The 18,136-nt window shown below is 44.0% G+C and overlaps 1 protein-coding gene across 2 annotated transcripts; it reads right to left on the reverse strand.

Annotated features, from left to right (window-relative positions):
- Positions 1 to 9,838: 9,838 nt before the first annotated feature.
- On the reverse strand, positions 9,839 to 16,361 carry LOC103707842. 2 transcript variants are annotated; one of them, XM_026804923.2, is made up of 6 exons: positions 16,193 to 16,361; positions 12,505 to 12,768; positions 12,267 to 12,373; positions 12,030 to 12,162; positions 11,681 to 11,755; positions 9,839 to 10,433 (listed from the first exon to the last, which is right to left on the reverse strand). In XM_026804923.2, the coding sequence occupies exons 2-6, from the start codon at positions 12,751 to 12,753 to the stop codon at positions 10,149 to 10,151; spliced, it is 849 nt and encodes a 282-aa protein (XP_026660724.1). In that variant the 5' UTR covers positions 12,754 to 12,768; positions 16,193 to 16,361; the 3' UTR covers positions 9,839 to 10,148. The 2 variants fall into 2 exon arrangements, with proteins under 2 accessions (XP_026660724.1, XP_008790738.1); XM_008792516.3 differs by having other exon boundaries at positions 11,681 to 11,875; positions 16,193 to 16,360.
- Positions 16,362 to 18,136: the final 1,775 nt, after the last annotated feature.

Here is an 18,136-nt window from a genome sequence, read left to right on the forward strand (position 1 = left end):
ACACCTAATTAGAATGTAGTGTAAATAGAACTCTCCAACAACACTCTTGACTCCAGTTAGTGTCCTTTGCTTTTGTCTTGTTAAATCATACCTTAACACCCGACCTGCTTCCATTACATCTATCAGCGCCATGCGGCTGCTATCTAACCAGCCTTTAAGTTCTTAGTATAGGTAGGATGTGGTATAAAGAACTAGTATTTTTCGCGTGCTAGGCACCCTAATACCCCAACAATAGAAACAAGAAATAAGAAATTTATAAGTTATTTTATCTAAATACTTTTATAAATTAATTCAATTGGCATACTTATTTTTATGGTCGACTTGTTCATTACTACTATCTATTTATTAGTACTATCTATTAATTAGTACTATATAACCTCCATGTCTCATCCTTCATGGGGCCAAGTTCTCTATGTTCCCAAAAACACTTCAGTCAACTCAACTTTGTTATTAAGATCACTCGTCTCCACCCCTAGATGATATAGCTTTCCTAATAAGGACTACTTCCTTGTAAACTTCGAATGGTGATATAGAGTTCATTGAGGACCTTGGAGGCTTAGCTTCGGTCCAATCCATCAACATTGATATTGGTTGTAATCTTCGAGTTATCCCCACCTTTAGCAGGCTTTGTAGATGAGTGGTCGGACTCAGTCGGAGCACTGGGGGGTTTTCCAATGCACCTTTGAGAAGGTGACCTCTGTTGAGAAGATATAATAAAAAATAATGATGCCGCAAAATTTTTTAACACTTTTTGCGTAATTAAATAGAAAATCACCCACTAAGCGGCAATATTTCTACAATCTAGTCGAGCAATTACAAGCAAAATGATCAAACAATCCATACATGAGATAATACAATTTTTTTAACGTGAAAAATTCTTATATGTTAAGAAAAAAAACTATCGAGACCTAGTTTAGCCAAAGATTTCTACTATTTAGAACAATAAGATTACAATAGATTTTCTTTAGTTCAGTTAGAAGCTACACAAATATTAATAAAATTTAATCTTGACTTCCATAATGAAAATATTTATCACCAAGACAGATTTCAACAATAAATAACAAAATAGAGAATAATCTCATTATTTTTGACATAATCAATAGAGAATGTTTTTTTAAAGATCCAAACTATTCAGTCTATTGGCTATAGGTCTGTTGTGAGGAGGGACCACGCCAACAACTTCAAGGTCCGCCGTCCCATTTCCTTAAACAACAGGCCCAACCTTAATGAGAGGGGCACCAATATAGGACCTGATGGGTCTTCTACATGGGTCAACAGAGCAAGCTGACTCCTTGATGGTATTTGATGCTTTAAAAGCTCTGAAGACAAAAATTTTGAGGACACCGTTCTTTGGTAAGTCCACAGAAGATCGGGATGTGGAAATTCTCTTCGAGGACGGAGGGAATACGCTGATGCTACGAACTTAATGCGGATGCAGAGGTGGCCAATCGTGAGATGTGGCGAGAAGCAATTGGCCTTGAGCTGGTACACTAGGCATAGGGTATAATTTCTTGAGGCTGGGCCATGCCTGACGTGTCTTACGTGCTAGAGCAGTTTTTCTCGAGGGGACTCAGCTACAGTGATTAGCTGGATTATAGGGAGCACCGGCGGTGTGCACAAGTGCCACCTCCTGTTGCGCGATATCTAGGACATGGCCGAAGGTATGGAATTGCAGGCTAGGCATGTATTTAGAGAGGCGAATGAGGCTGCAGACTGGATGGCCTCGTATGTAGCCAATGCTCCGGGAGTACCCTATGGAGTGGGGAGAGGGAGTTGCCTATGGGACTTTGCGATTTGCTGTTTTCTGATTTTGTTGGATGCATTCGTACTAGGTCTGTATGAATTATCCGATTAACCAAAAAAAAAAAAAGAGTATTACTATTCCTAGCAAAAAAAAAAAAAAAAAAAAAAAAAAGGAGTATAACTGTACCCACAAAAAAAAAACCAAAAACTATCTCTACATATCGTTAACGGATTGGTGATTGTGGAGTTCAGCCATAGATTCTGTATTATATGATGCGTGAATTGCAGCAAAACGCATGCCACATGGCATGGAACTTCTCCTAATTCCATAGCACATGGAATATGGTCGTTGCCAAGGATCTGCTGATCCAATTTGTACAGGAGATTTATTCCATGATCGGAAAGGATCCCTTGGATCTAGTGGCTGCGTGGACAAGCACGGCAAACTCAAAGAGAAATTTAGGTCCTGAATCAACCGGAGAGTGTTCTAGGGAACAAGCAAGGGGCTACACTAACACATATCTGGATTTGTTTTACTAGTTTAACTTAATCTAAACTCTGATTCAAGATAAACCTATGGTGATGGGATATGTTTTATGGTTGCTAAAGGATCTTAATCTCCGTATCTGCCTCTAATGTGTGCGTCACATTATAAAAGGATATCCTACAAACTTGATCCCAATTCATCCGAGAGTATTTGCGAGGTCTTTTCCATCGAGAGTACTTGGAGTTAGGTTTGGAAAACTAAGATGAAGCACATTTGGAGCAAGGCTGGTTTAAAAGATCAAGGCATCAATGGTTTTATCTTCATGTAAGTTTTATTGCACCATACAGCTCATTAAACTCCTATTACTATGGACACAGCAGTGATAAACCCATTATGGAAGATCTTGGTCAAAGAATAATAATATTTGGACATTTACAAACTATCTGCCCCGCAATCGCATCCAAAGTATCGCAACCAAACTAGTCTATGTTTTCTATTTCTAAATTCAGAGAATAACTGCAACCATTAAGCATACTTCTCCTCTTCCATATTAAAGCAAACTATTTGTTGGTGAAAAAAAAGGTCAATGGGGTGGTGAGAGAGAGAGTGACTCGGGATGTGTGCCTAGGTGCGTCAATTCTCGTGCGGTGGGTGGGGACTGTTCCCAAACGGTTGGTGCGCGAGAAGTGAAGGGGGTTCACGGCGTCCGGTTAGGGCACTGTAGAAGATGGCAACGAAGGGCCCTGTGGAGCTGGAGAAGAAGGAGACGAGCTCGGGTAACAAAGGGGAGGAAACCCACCCGAAGGCGCCGGAGATGGGCCGGACGTGGGCGAATGTGGTAAAGGGCTCGTCGAGGGCATCGACCTGGACCAATCACCAAATCACGACGGCGGAGCTCGAAGTTTTGAAGCGACGGTACACGGATGTGGTGGAGATCTCGCCGGAGAAGATGGAGGTGGCCCGGGCGGCGTGGCGTGATACTGCGGTGATCATGGGGAGCTTGGGTCGTCGCGTACCCGTGGAATGGATCAGTCGGGAGCTGCGAGCTGCGGGGAAACTCGACTACGATGTCGAGGAGTTCATGCTGGCGGACGAGACCTTTGCGTTTCGATTCCGGAGTGAGAAGGATCGGGAGGCGGCCATGGAAGGCGGTCCCTGGTTGGTGGCAGGTCAGCTCCTGACCATGGAGCGATGGCGGCCGAACTTTGTTCCGGGGACCAACAAGCTGTGCCGTACGGTAGTTTGGCTTCGGCTACCAAGCTTACCGATGGAGTACTGGACGAGGGAGCTGATCTGGGGTATCGCGGCGAAGGCTGGACGACCTTTGGCGCTGGACAAGGTCACCGACCAGGGCCGGAAACTCGGGTTTGCCCGTGTCAAGATCGAGGTGGATGCGGGGATGCCGTTCAGGCCGGGGACGTTCATCCAGGTAGGATCCGACCTACACTGGCAGGTTTTCCGTTATGAAAACCTGCCTGGTTTTTGCTACAAGTGTGCTCGGTTGGGGCACGGGGAGGGGGATTGCCCCTTTCCTCCCACGGCCCCGGCGACGGCTGGAGAACAGGGAGAACAGAGCTCCCAACGGACTGGGATGGAGGAGCCCCCCCAGGGGCTGTCATCTGAGGTGAAGGAGGGTGATGAGTTGGGGAGTCGGCGTCCCTTCGGCCCGTGGCTGACAACAACTAAGATATGGCGGCCGAAGGCGAACAAGCCGATGAAGAAGGCCTCGGTGGCGAAGGTCGCTCAAACAACTCCGGTGCAGGATCCTCCCTCTGATCTGGGGCCGAGGTCTCCTATCGCTGCGCCGAATCTCCCTCTGTCGCCCACGGACACGGAAGGCTGGCAAAAGCCTTCTAAGCTGGCCAGGAGGAGGTCGCCGGAGACGAAGGAGACGGAAGCACGGGTGTCGGACGCGGAGATGACCCAAACTGGTGGGGTTCTGGGGTCTGAACCGGAAATCATCAAGGGGTTGGGTTCGACCACTTCTCTTGGCCAGCAGGGTGGATCCGACTCGGGACGGGCCAAGCCAAGCCCAGGCCTGCCTCTCACTGATGGGTCGGGCCACGGGATAAAGGGCCTAGATGTTGCTACTGGGCTGGCCCATGGGCAGGGCCCAAGCCCATTGAAAAGGGCCAGAAGCCCAGCCAAGCGGAAGGGGGCTGTGGGAGTTGGTAGGGCTGAGTCGACTCATTTGCCTCGATCGGTCTCAACGTCCTCTTTCGATGACCCGTGCCTACGCCGGAGGGAGGATGGTCGGAGGCACTTCCGGAGTGCCTCCCTGCCGCCGGTGAGACCCCCTAGTCGACCGACTTTGGGCGGTGCTCCACCTGCTGCCGGAACGGCTGGGACTATGCGAGCAGAGGACGGAGCGCCCACGGCGAGCGGAACGGCAGTGGCAGGTGAGACCCCAGCTCGGCGCGAGGGTGTGGCCGGAGAGGGCAGCAAGGTTCCGGCCAAGGAAGTGCTGGAGGGCCTGCACCACCGGAAGGAGCTGAGTTCGGCTAAAGCTTCACAAAGGGAGGTGGTGCCCACGCCGTGTCAGAAAAACAAGGGGAAGCTGAAGATGGAGGACGGGGATGGGACTCTCAGACCTCTGGCAGCTCCGGTAAGGCTCTCCCCAGCCTCTTCTACGGTGGTGGTGATGAGAAGCACTCTAGGGGGCACGGGGCAGGGGTCTTCTTCTCCCATCCAGGATCATGGCAAGGTGGCTGATTTGCTGCGGGCGGCGATCCAGGAAGGTGGGGAGTTGGGTGAGGAGGTTAAGCCTCATGAACAGGGAAAGAGAAGCCCACGCAGACAGGGCAAACACTTATCCCACTGTGTTATATGAAGATTTTAGCTTGGAATTGTAGGGGGGCGGCCAAGCCTTCATTTTTGTCGTCCTTCAGGAGATTTGTGCAGCTTCATTGCCCCGATATTTGTTTTCTTTGTGAAACACGGGTATCTGGAGAAGGTATGCGTCGGGTGCAGCGGCGCTTAGCTTTTGATTGGGATTCCTTTGTAGTAGAATCCCAGGGCTTGTCTGGAGGTATTTTGTTGTTGTGGAAGCGGGGAGTGGCCTCTGTAGATGTCTTTCGCAATTGCACTCAGCAGGTTGTGATGGTCATCTCGGAACCAAATGAAGCTCCGTGGGTCCTGTGTGGGGTCTATGCCAGCACTGATTACCGGACGAGGAGAGTCCTTTGGGGCGAGCTGACCCGTTTGTTGACTCAGGGGATCCCGACTATGGTGGTGGGTGATTTCAACTGCATTCTTAGCTCCAATGAGAAACGTGGTGGTAGGGCCTACTCCGACTCTGGAGATAGGAGGGAGTTCCGGGAGTTCCTGGATGATACCGGCCTCGTGGACCTTGGCTTTTCTGGGCCGCGATTTACTTGGTGTAACAACCAGCTTGGACGAGCGAGAGTATGGGAGCGGCTGGATAGGGCGTTGGCATCTCCGGACTGGATTCAGCGATTCCCATCATACCAGGTCAGTCACCTTGCTCGGATCGCCTCAGATCATTGTCCTCTTTTGATTTCTACAGCAGTGAGCTCTAGCCACCATAGCCCATTCCGATTTGAGAAGCTGTGGTTGTCATACCCCCAATCCTGGGAAGTAGTTAGGAGGGCATGGGGCATGCCAGTGCAGGGAGATGCTATGCAGAGGGTATCGCGTAGATTGGAGCTTACTAAGCGACGCCTGCGCAGATGGAACCGGGAGGTAGTGGGCAATATATTCAGGAGACTAGAGGAGGTAGAGGGGTTGATTGCGGAGCTCCAGGGGAGGGAGGATCGAGATGGAGAGCTTGAGGAGGAGGAGATGGCAGAGCTGCGTCGTCACTTGGCCTCTCATCACTCGTTACTGCATCAGCATGAGATTTTTTGGAGGCAGAAGTCGAGGGCGCAGTGGGTTAAGGAGGGGGACCGAAACACTAGTTTCTTTCATCGATCGACGATCATCAGGAGGCAAAGGAACATGATACGATCATTGAGAGTTGGGACGAGCCAGCGAGTGGAGGAGGACTCGGCAGTGCGACAGGTGATGGTCGACTTTTTCAGATCCAGATGGACGGAGGTAGAGGGGACTTATGTGCGGGGTCAGCTCCCCAGGCCGGCAGTCAGAATTGAGGAGGCTGATAATGAAGCATTGATTCAGCCGGTTTTAGATACAGAAGTGCAGGAGGCAGTTTGGGCATTAGCAGGGGACAAGGCCCCAGGACCGGATGGTTTTCCACCCTTTTTCTTTCAGAGATATTGGAGTATTATTCAGAGATCAGTGGTGGAGGCTGTGCAGCTATACTTCAGTAGGGCAGTGATGACAGATGACTGGCAGGCTACTTACATTACCTTGGTTCCGAAGCGACGGGATGCGTCGGAGCCCGGTCATTACAGGCCTATTAGTTTGTGTACCACAGTATATAAAATTGTGGCGAGGCTTATGGTTGGGAGGATGAAGGCTCTGTTGCCTACTATTATTAGTCAGGAGCAGGGTGCGTTTGTGGTTGGGAGGAGTATATCAGACAATATTTTGCTAGCTCAGGAGATGATGGGAGACTTACAGCGAGCTTCGAGGAGGCGATGTTTGATGGCAGTAAAGCTGGACATGGAGCGTGCTTATGACCGGATCCGATGGGAGTTTCTCAGACGGGCACTGGAGAGTTTTGGCTTCCATCAGATCTGGATTGACTGGGTTCTTGGCTGTGTGCAGGGGCCTAGATTCTCCATCTTGGTCAATGGTACGCCTTCGCCCTTCTTTCGAGCTACTATGGGGCTTCGTCAGGGCTGTCCTTTGTCCCCATACCTATTCATCATCTGCGCTGATGTACTATCCCGTGCTTTACATGTAGCCTGCGAGGACCGGGTGCTGGCTGCTTACAGTCCAGCCCCGGGTGCCCGCCCTATTTCTCACTTATTTTTTGCAGATGATTGCCTGCTTCTGGCTAGGGCGAGGGTGAGGGATGCGCGAGCCATCCAGAGGGTGTTGACGGAGTATTGTACGGCGTCTGGGCAGAGAATCAATCACCAAAAATCATCCATACACTTCAGTCCGAGCACAGAGCGGAGGTTCAGACAGGAGATCAGGGCGATATTGGAGATGCGGGAGCAGGAGGGGGCACTGGACTACCTTGGTGTCCCCATCACAGGGAGGAGGCTGAGGATGGCGGAGTGCTCTACTTTGATACAGAGGGTGCAGAGCAGGCTCGAGGGTTGGAGAGCCTCGTCACTTTCTATGATGGGCAGGTTGACGCTCGTTAGGTCAGTTCTCTGTTCCATGCCTGTCTATACTATGGCCCATACTAGTGTGCCGAAGACGGTGCTGGTGGGTATAGAGCGGCTTATGCGTAGTTTCCTGTGGGGCTCCTCTGGGGGGGGCCATGGGGTACACTTGGTGGCCTGGGAGAGAGTATGCCTTCCTCTGAGGGAGGGTGGTTTGGGGGTGCAGTCTCTATTGGCGAGGCGGGAGGCGCTCCTGGCGCGACGTGCAGTGCAGACTGTTTTGGAGCCACATGGTTTCTGGTGTCAGGTCATGAGAGCGAGATATGGTCGGCCAGGCTCAGCTGGGCAGGTGGTGGGTGGCCGGAGGGCATCTTTCATATGGCGTGAGGTTGGGAGATATATACCTATTGCACTGGCACATACTAGGTGGCTGATTGGCGATGGACGGAGCATTGATGTGATGGAGGACCCTTGGGTGGATGCACTTCCGCTGAGGCTGTGGCCGACGATGATCAGTGATGAGGGGCCTGTGGGGCTCCAAGTGCATGACCTCCTTATGCCTGGGGAGGCAGAGTGGGATGTCGACAGGTTGGGCCAGTTCTTCGGAGAGCACTTAGCAGAGCGGATTCGAGCCCTCCCCATCCCGGGATCGGGAGGTCCAGATGTTAGGGTTTGGAGCACCACTTGTAGGGCTAGAGTCAGGGTTGGTGAGGTCGCTTGGGTTCTTCAGTAGGAGTCAGACCTGGGTAGGGACTGTGGCTGGATATGGAGGTTCGGGCTACACCAGAGGGTGGCACTATTCCTCTGGAAGGTAGCATGGGATCGTCTGCCGACGAGCTTGGAGTTGAGCCGTCGGGGAGTTAGCATTCCTCCTTTGTGCCAGTATTGTGAGGCAGATGAGTCAGTGGATCATGTACTATTCCAGTGTGTCTGGGCGAGGGGGACTTGGAGGTTATCAGGGATTCCGGAGGCGGTCTGGAGACGGAGGGATAGTTTTTTGGAGGAGGTCCGGCGTTGTTCCATCTCCACCCAGATGAGGTCTGTGGCTATTAGGGCGTCCTGCACAGCTTACCAGGTATGGATGGCCAGGAACGCCCGTGTTTTTGGTAGGCCTAGCCTGTCCCCACGATTTGTGATGGAGCGGGCTCGGGCTCAGGCAGTAGAGTTTCTTTCTGTAGATCTGCATCATAGACCTTTGACAGCTAGGGACATCTGGGGCCCCCATTCTGCTTCGGCAGCCACTCACACGGTGTTTTTCACCTGGGAGCCCCCACCCCCAAGCTTCCTCAAGGTCAATTTTGACGGCTCAGTCTTGGATGGAGGCAGGAGAGGAGGAGCAGGTTTTGTTATTAGGGGCCCAGGCTCCAACATGGTGGCAGCAGGGGGTTGTCAGATCTTCGATACCTCGGTCCCAGGGGCAGAGCTGCGGGCGGCTTGGATGGGATTACGGTATGCGCGACAGGTACTTCAGGCGAGCTCTATCCTCCTGGAGGGTGACTCAGCCACCGTGATTAGTTGGATCCGGGAGGGCCCTCATAGTGATGGAGGAGTTCACCCTTTACTCCGTGATATATGGTTGATGGTGAGTGAGGGGTTTTCCCTTCAGGTTATGCATGTATATCGTGAGGCGAATGGGGCGGCAGACTGGGTGGCGGCGTATGTTGCGAGCCACTCAGGAGGCACCCTTTGGGTTGGTGGGGATGACGTGCCCGGAGCATTCCGGGACCTTTTGTATGCAGATTCTGTTGGGTGTGTTCGTACCCGAGTAGTATGAATTGCCCGTTTTAGCAAAAAAAAATAAAAAAATAAAAAAAAAAAAATGAAACATTCTACAGAGCGCCGCTCCTTACCCAACCAATTCCCCACTCTGATGTGGCACCTGGTGAATGGCCCAGATCTCATGTGGCAGTCATCTAACCATGCATTGCACCAACCACCAACTGCCACATATGATCAAGAATTACCAAGCAGACTATACAGCAGCAACCAGTAGCAGTTCTAGATAGTGTATATATAACATTATCCCCAGCATGAACACAGAAATACAATACTTGCAGCATATTACTTTCATGCACTCAGCATATAGAGGAGGAAAAGAAGCATATCATTCCCATGAGAAAAATATACAGTCTACTTCCTTTTCCTGTTTTCACAATTCCAAAGGGATTCCGCATCGCATCATTTTGCAAATTTTAAATATTAAACCCGCGAAGATTATGACATTTTCCCTAGATCTAACTATTTTCAGTAAAAACCAAGAACAGGATAGTTCTGGTGCTTCTAGATAACTGTTTCTAAGGGCTCAGCATAAATTCATGAAATTCCTCAGTTTTAGCTGTCCATAGAAGTGAAGACACACCATTGAGGAGGCTCATGTATCTGCCTTAAATATCCCCAGCGCGAAAACATATAATCAACATAGAGTGCAAAATTACCCATTTTCTTCTCAAGAATCATACAGTAAAGTACATTCTCCAGCAGCAGGCTAAGGTGTATCGAGAACAAGCCTTAAAGGCAACAAAAGGGCAGACTGCCATCAACTTTGATGATATACTTAATACAAGAACTTGTAAAACATAAAATCAGCACAATTGACCACCTCAACAAATGCCCCAACTGAACTACAATCTTCCCATGGTCACAGCATGTACAGAATACCAGTGCAGAAGTAATCGTGAGATTGTCAAAGCCAGCATAAAATGGTACTTATACCTAATGAGCTAGCAACCGAAAACTAAACCCTCTTTTGGAGTAGAAGTGACACGAAGAATTGCGTTAGCACTTAAAGGAGAAAGCTTTGTTTGGCAGAATGCCTCCCAAGAATCACTGTCCACCAAGTGTGTACAGTCTTCACCTGGCGAGGCATGAGACTTGTCATAGATGGCTCGCAATTCCAGTGCCAGCATCCTAGCAGCCTCTCTTGATTCAGGAAGCTGATCGCTAAGCTGAGATGCCGCAATCTGGATTAGATTATCAATCCCATATGCTTTAATTCCTTCTAGACCCTGCAAAATATAGGTCACTTGGTTGTAACGAGCATGAATACTTGGAAGCTAAAGGTCCATCAAAAGTCACTCCAGTTATCAATATTAATACCATACACAACCTAAAACTAGAAGCAATATTTTTCCTTTTACTTTTAAGTAATGATGCAGTCTTAAAGCGAGCAATGAATAACACCAAAATATTCAATTGAAAAAAGAGGCCCAGACAATCTTTAGACAATAGAATGATTCGGTAAGCTGAATAACAGAGAATGAAGTGGAAAACTTGAAAAAGAATCTACCATACATTCAAGCAATGTAGATAGATTTCGAACTTCCAATCGAGGCTGTTTTCTTTCATAAAATTTCTAGAAGATATTGTATAATCTTACTAATAAGTTTGCCTAAGATCACGCTCAACAAGAAAAGCTAAACTTTGAGTCTGTTTTAGCTTACGCCTGTAAGTAAGAAACTCCAATCAATCCTGAAAACCAAAAAGGTATTCCATGCATTACATTTACTTTGTGGAAAAAAAGCAGCTGAAGTCCGCAGCCAATCTGTAAAAGCATTGAAAGTTGGAAAAAAATCCTAATAGCTACCCTTCTGGACAGTTTAAAGCCATTATGATGTCGAGCTAAGGTAAATGCACCTTTTGAGTTTCAACTGACAGCTTGGGACGGAGGGGCCTCCAACCAATTCCAACTTGCAGGGTTTTTCATGTCCCTGTATCAGTTTTAAGCGACTAAAGTACCTAAGGGGGAATAGAAAGTTAAAAAGATTTACCATGTCCTCTCACAGTTAATATTTGACCTTTCTAAGCAAAAAGGTTTGGATAGGGGAGGAAAGCCTAGATGTATCTGAATTCTGCCATTTTTGTCAAGGTTCAGATGGGTAAGAGAGCCTAGAACAATCTGAATTCTGCCACTGCTACCGTTTGGACCAATCAAAAGGCCAACCGTAGGACAAAAGCAGTGAGAACAATTTATAGATGCTTCCACTTGCAGAGGATTTGCCCTTGTGATGTACCATCCGTGAAGCGAACAGCAAATAGATTGCCTATTGCTGGGTGCTCCTTTTTGTGTGTGCATAGAAACAGGGTTGGGTGATGTTTATGTTTAATATATTGTAAATAAGTGCATAAAAAAAACATACGACGGTCCCAATCATAGTCCAAAATAAAAATCATTGTTATAGCAGGAAAAAAAACCAAAATGCAGGACCTAGATCAACCATCAAGCATATTTTTTAATGGGAAGATATAAACTTACAAGTTGAGATACACTTCTGCTAAAACACATAGATGCCTTTGCTCGTACTCGAGGATTCTTGCTCTTAAGATATGGCTGCAATTTTGGCAATAATAAAGACGGAGAGACCCAAGTTGTCATTGCTACCAGAGCTGTCTCAGCAGCTTCACATACAAAGCGTTTGTCTTGTGAAGCTTTGAGAAGCAGCTGGACAAGCTGAATCCAGTATATACAAAAAGATTAAAAAGTGTTGATTTAATAATTTGCACACTGCATTGTCAAGCATGTTAAACATAGACAAGAGAACAATTTGGCACTAGGAACAGCTGAAGAGTAGAATGGCAGAAAAGATTACAAAATGGAAACATACCAGAGGATCAAATGAATCAACTACTGAATCACTATAGACCTTAAAGATGTCAGCACATGTCATAATTGCAGTTTTGCAGACAGCACTCCTTGGATTTTTCAAGGATCTTACAATCAATGGAATCACAACTCCCCTATTAGTATAACAACAAAACAGTATTAAAAGATGTCAAATAAAGGTGAATCAAATCTTAAAGAGCCATCTGTTTCTTGAACAAAAAAAGAGAAAGAGGCTTACAACATCTCAAGCAGTTCTTCCTTATGATATATTGATAATTGGCGCACATTGTTGAGTGCTTCACATATTGAAACCCAGTCTTTTGAGTCTAATCTTGCTAGAAGTGTCTACATAAAACAAAAGAATGTTAAAAAATATTATATAGGAAAACATAAAAAGGATGTCGACACTAAAAAAGTCTAATATTCATGGAAGATACAAATAAAGCAACCAGGAATCTTGAAGAATTAACCCATACATTGAGACTTGAATCTACATCTGGAAGATCTGTCAAGTTCTCAGATTCTATGTACTCAACTTCTGAATTTCCTGCCTCTACTCCATTGTTCCCTATATTAACTTCTGAATCTTTCTGGCATCTATCAACTTCTTCATTGCTATTCTCAATGTAAGGCTTGATAAAACTTCCTTTACTAGACCCATCACTTTTTCTCTCCAATCCTGGAACAGCAAGTACATTGAGATCTCTGAGGGCATTCCCTGACATTTTTACCTTGGAGATCTGGTCAAACCAAAAGGCAGCCAAATAAGGACCACATGATAAACCAAATCAAAATCATCAAGCCTTGTCTTGACCAGAGGGAACTAGTAATACAGAAAGTATAAGCAGAAATTAAGCTAGTGAAATGCATAGATTTAATAATAAAACAAGTATAGGGGAAAATTGGGATATTGAACTGAATAACTTTAATAATTGTACATTTTCCAATTAGTTTAAAATAACAGTGACACACTATCTTGATCAAATCTAACAACTATATATAATTATACTAGAATTGAGTATTTAAAATGGCTTCCCACTGAAAAGCAAAAGACAGCCACAATAGATTAGTTGTTTTTTCAAAGAACATAGAGGATAAATTGAATCAAAGGAAAATAATGTACTGTCAATTGAAAATATGCATGGTATGCAAGTGTGCCTTCACAGGTATTGTCAAATCCTAATAAAAACTATGAAAGCGACACATACATGCCCTTAATGGTCCAGCACCATGAATTATATTGATAAAAAAATATTAAAGTAAAAGTGCAAAAGAATATAAAGAAGCCATGTAAAACTCTTGCCGATGCTAAACATAGAGAGCAATACGTTATAGCTACTAAGCAGTAACTATTAACAACTGCTAGTTCTTGTGCAGAGAAAGAAATGGTTGTTGTCTAGTTGTATAATAATCAATAGGCATCATAAATTCCTAATTCTAATTATCTGTGGCAATAGGACAGCCAAAATTGTGGCGGTGTTCAACAAAGAGGCATTACTATTATTGCAAACTATATCAATGAAATACATACTTGCATAATACATGGCAGACATGCTACAATTGCTAACTGCTCCAGTCACTAAGTATGGTATCTCTTTACAAGTTAAATGTTTTATTTTCCCTATGAAATATTATTAGCTGTTATGCCTGAAAGAAATTTGAGATGATTTTAGGAATTCTCTAAAATACCAGGTTAATTTTGGCCCAAATAGTTCTTGGAGAAGAACAAAGGCATAGAATACAAGTTTATTGAGATACAAATATATATCTGTTCTGGTGACTTAAGAGTTAAATCAACTAATCATTGTTCTCAAGTAGACCAAGCTCCATCATAACTTCAACATATATCAATGGCTTAAGATCAGCAAAGAATTCCAAAGAATTCTCAAAATAAAAAACAGCAAACTAAGACTACTCACGAATGTCAGAGGCCCAAAAAAAAGCCATTTTATTTGTATTACAGCACATGTGTACCCAAATGGCGTAAGATACAATGCAAGATTCTCCATTTCATACAGGCTTTCTTCTAAGAATAGATGTCAGAGCACCAACAAACATTTGTAAAAAATATGGAAGAATTACCTGGGTCAAACACATAGGGGACCACGTTAGCTCGTAGGGAGAATTGGAACTACTCCCACCAAATTGATGAACCAACGGGGTGGTGTCCCAAGCGATCGACCGATACTGGCTCCATACGGATACAATAAAACAATGTCCCAAGTTTTGAACATAGAACCACCTCCAAGTGAAAGAAAGGCGCAACCACTAATCTATAGTCCACTTATTATGACCATAGTATTTTTAAGTAACGCCTCCATAACATACTTCTAAACAAGAAACTTAGTTACCTTAATCAACTTGTACTGACTAACAGTTAGATGTATGGGAATGTTTTCCACTAGAAAGTTGGTGAGACTAGGAAATGAATATAATTATCTGAAATATTGAGTGATCATTTTTGTGGTAGTGAGGCATGAAGATTTTAAGGAAGTAAGCCAGCAACATTGCATCAAGATCATACACTGGCCAGTAAGGAGGATACAAGAACATGAGATGAGCAACATAGAGATGACGATGTAAAGGTGAGATGAGGTACAACTGAAATGGAAGAAGAATAGCAGGTAAATACAAAATTTTAGGATTTCGTTATTAGTTATGTTGTTTCACTTGGTTGGTTTCATGTTTGCAATGCGCCCTCACAAAAGAAATAAGTTTATTTCTAGTTTCCAATAGCTCTAGAAAAAATGTAAATAAATCTCATTGATTTAAGTTCTTTGAAATATGCAACATATATTTGATTCATTGAGGTAAAATAATTAGGATTCACTGAATCCTACATGAAAAAATGATATAGAACCATTTTCTGAGAGTTAGAGAAGCAGATGAGAAATTTTATTACATTTTGAATAAACCTAACTTAGTGAGTCAAACCAGTTTAGTCCAGACCACTTAAGAATTCACTCATAATTTAGTGAATAAAGCAACTCTAGTTCCGGACTCAAGCCAAGTGTTACCAAGAAATGGAGGCAAATTAAATTGCAACCATTGGAAGGCAAGATGCAACATTATGGCCTCAAACTTATGGCTTAAAAAATTTAAACTAAGACAAAGCTGACCTACAAAAACCCACACAAGCATAGTCACAGAGGATGAATTACAACTGCCCCTTGGTAATAACAAACAGAAACAATGATTCAAATGACATGCTCTGAATAGATTGCGTGAGGCTTATCATAATCACCACTGGAAGCAAAGTTGGTCTGACCAACAGTCACTCGAATTCTAATCCAACTAGTGCCATAAATAACACGCATCAAGTGTGTAGATGTGCGGTGCATCATTAACAGTTGCGCATGTGCACATGGGCATGCATCTCAAGTCTATCAGCACATGATGTGTGGCCAATGTTGCACCAGACATCAGAACGGTCCAGCAAGCATTGCATCAAATGCACCTTCGACGCCATGATCGGAGTTCATGTGTATTAATGAACAAATCAAGTCTCAGTAACTCCATGTTTCAACCAAACAGTGACAGAAAACAAACAATAACACAAAGTGCATGGTCTTAGATCAAAGATAGGCCAATAAACCAACTGCAACCACAGATGATTTCATATGTAAAATGTCCGAGAGAATCCTCTTACTAGCAAAATCACAGAACTGTAGCAACAAACAATCAGACATCTACTCATATGTTATTAGACTACTGGCCTAAAATGAAAAGTTGCATGTTACGCAGCATAATAAGACAGGAACCGTTTTACGTATCAGCATTAGAGAAATAGAATGATTCAGCAAAACTATTTCTTCAAATAAAATTATGATTAATTTTCTCAAAAGAACACACATGACAAGCATTATAATTCATATATGGAAGTACACAGAAGATTAGCCCGAGACTTGAAAAGATAAATTCAACACGATCTGATTCATCCGAGAGAGGGTTTATACGTCGGAAACAGGGGACTCTTGGGATCTCTCTCGGTTTTGTTCGGGTTGATCCTTGGAAGAATTAGGGCAGTGGGAGAAGAAGTCCAAGATCTGGATTTATGGGAGGGAGAAAAAAGGGAGGGATGGAATGGGGGAGTGTGAGAGGAGGCAAAGGGATCTAGGGTTTTGGAGAGAGAGAGAAAGGAGAGGGAGAGGAATGGGGACTCGCCTGGTCCAAGAACTTGCCGGCGGTTGAATCGGCGACGATGGCGTCTCCGCTCCGGTCCGCTCCGGTCTGCAGAGGAGAGAAACAGTAGAAACCGAGAGAGCAGTCCCGCTTGGCGACTTACCCTTTTTTTTCCGTGACAGCTAACAATATTTCTCCGAATTATTAATAAACAATTCCTGAATCGCCTTCAGTTTTTTTGTTCTGATTCTTTTTTCTTTTTTTCCTTTTTTTTTTGTTCTGATTCTTCAAACTACGGTATCAAAAATCATTCAACAATTCATGTATTGTATCTAAATTCAATGATTTGTTATCAATATATCTTTCTGGATTACAGTTCAAATAGGAAGGCATGTCAGAAAAATAGTTTTATGAAAAAATAATAATAAATTTGTTTTTTCATACATATCCTTTGTGAATATTCTTCTAAAAATAGTTTTATGAAAAAAATAAATATTTACAAGTATGCCTTATAAAATATTTGTTTTACGTAAATATTCTCTCTTTTTTACATAGTGTATCCAATGATGGGTTGGGCATGATGTTGGATTTTAGATGCTGTGTACTCCTTTCTTTCTGATTTGAAAATGGAATTGAACAAATTTTATCATGCTATATGAAAGAATATTGTTATTATGAGCTTCGTGTTATTGTGGGCAATACCTTACAGTAGTATGACCAGTCATGCTTCGGATCTGGGGCACGACAAATTATGCATCGAATCCGGGTCATGATATCTATCATTGCAGTAGATAGATGCTTTTATCTCTTCACTATTTTATTGTAAATATGATCGATACTTGTATTTTCAGAGATGGAAATGATGTGGGCTTCACTACCATAAGAGCAAACAACAATGAAAACTGGGATATCCGTGTCCTTGAGCCATGGCTATTTAAATGCTAGATGAGACCGTTTAAAAAGCACGACGAAGAGATGCTATATATATATATATATATATTAATATTTGATATGAAGAGGTTGATGAAATAGAGTGGAGAAGATTCTTTTTTAGGGACCTCTTTTATGCATTGATGGAATAAGAAGAGAGATTTGTTTGAGTTCTTCTTTAAATGAAAGGAAGTAGCGTAACCAAAAGATTTAGGATGGGTGTGCATAACGAAAGAAGAGATTTGGGGCCGGTATGTGTGAAGAATTTTTTTAATGGAATGCGCTCTTATGGGGAACCTCAGGGAGTGAGGATTCCATGGATTCATTATAACCAAACGTGCAGGGTCATCACGATATCTTAGTGACTTTGAATTATTAAAATACTTATTAGGGACTAAAAATTATAACACCATATATTTTGTGGATCAGAAATAAAAGTTTCAATCGATAGGAATTCTTTGTTACGCTATGCTTACATCTTTCGCAAGCATGTCAACTACACAACAGAAAATTTCCCCCCATTTCAAGGTCAGATGCGACATATATTAAACTTTTAAATTTTTTTCTAAAGTGAATGATGCATCGATAATTTATATCTTAAAAAATAATTATGGATCAAATATGAAATGCAAAGTCCACAATGTATCAAAGCTGTTCTCAAAAGGAAAACAAAGCTTTCATTATATATTACACCTATATCCATGAACCTAATTGTTTTTCTATAAATAGGGAAACCTTCTCCCATCATCAAAACGAGAATCATATGTCACTTTTGGTGGAAATGAATCATACGTATTCCTCCTCATCCACTCGACCAGAATAATCCACAGATCTAACGGTCCAAATAAATATTTAGATATTTATCTACAGAATACACCTGTAGACATGATCGATCAGAAGGACCACGAAACCTAATTCGAAATGTCAGTCTTATCCATTCAATTACACGTGTCTACGGATCCAACGGCTCAGATGATGTAATCTACAGACAAAATTCAGATGGTTCCAAAGGCGAATCACGCTGCTTTGCCGGAACGCCTGTGAAAACTGAAAAAG

Source organism: Phoenix dactylifera, chromosome 7 (genome assembly GCF_009389715.1).
Source record: "Phoenix dactylifera cultivar Barhee BC4 chromosome 7, palm_55x_up_171113_PBpolish2nd_filt_p, whole genome shotgun sequence".
Classification (NCBI taxonomy): domain Eukaryota; kingdom Viridiplantae; phylum Streptophyta; class Magnoliopsida; order Arecales; family Arecaceae; genus Phoenix; species Phoenix dactylifera.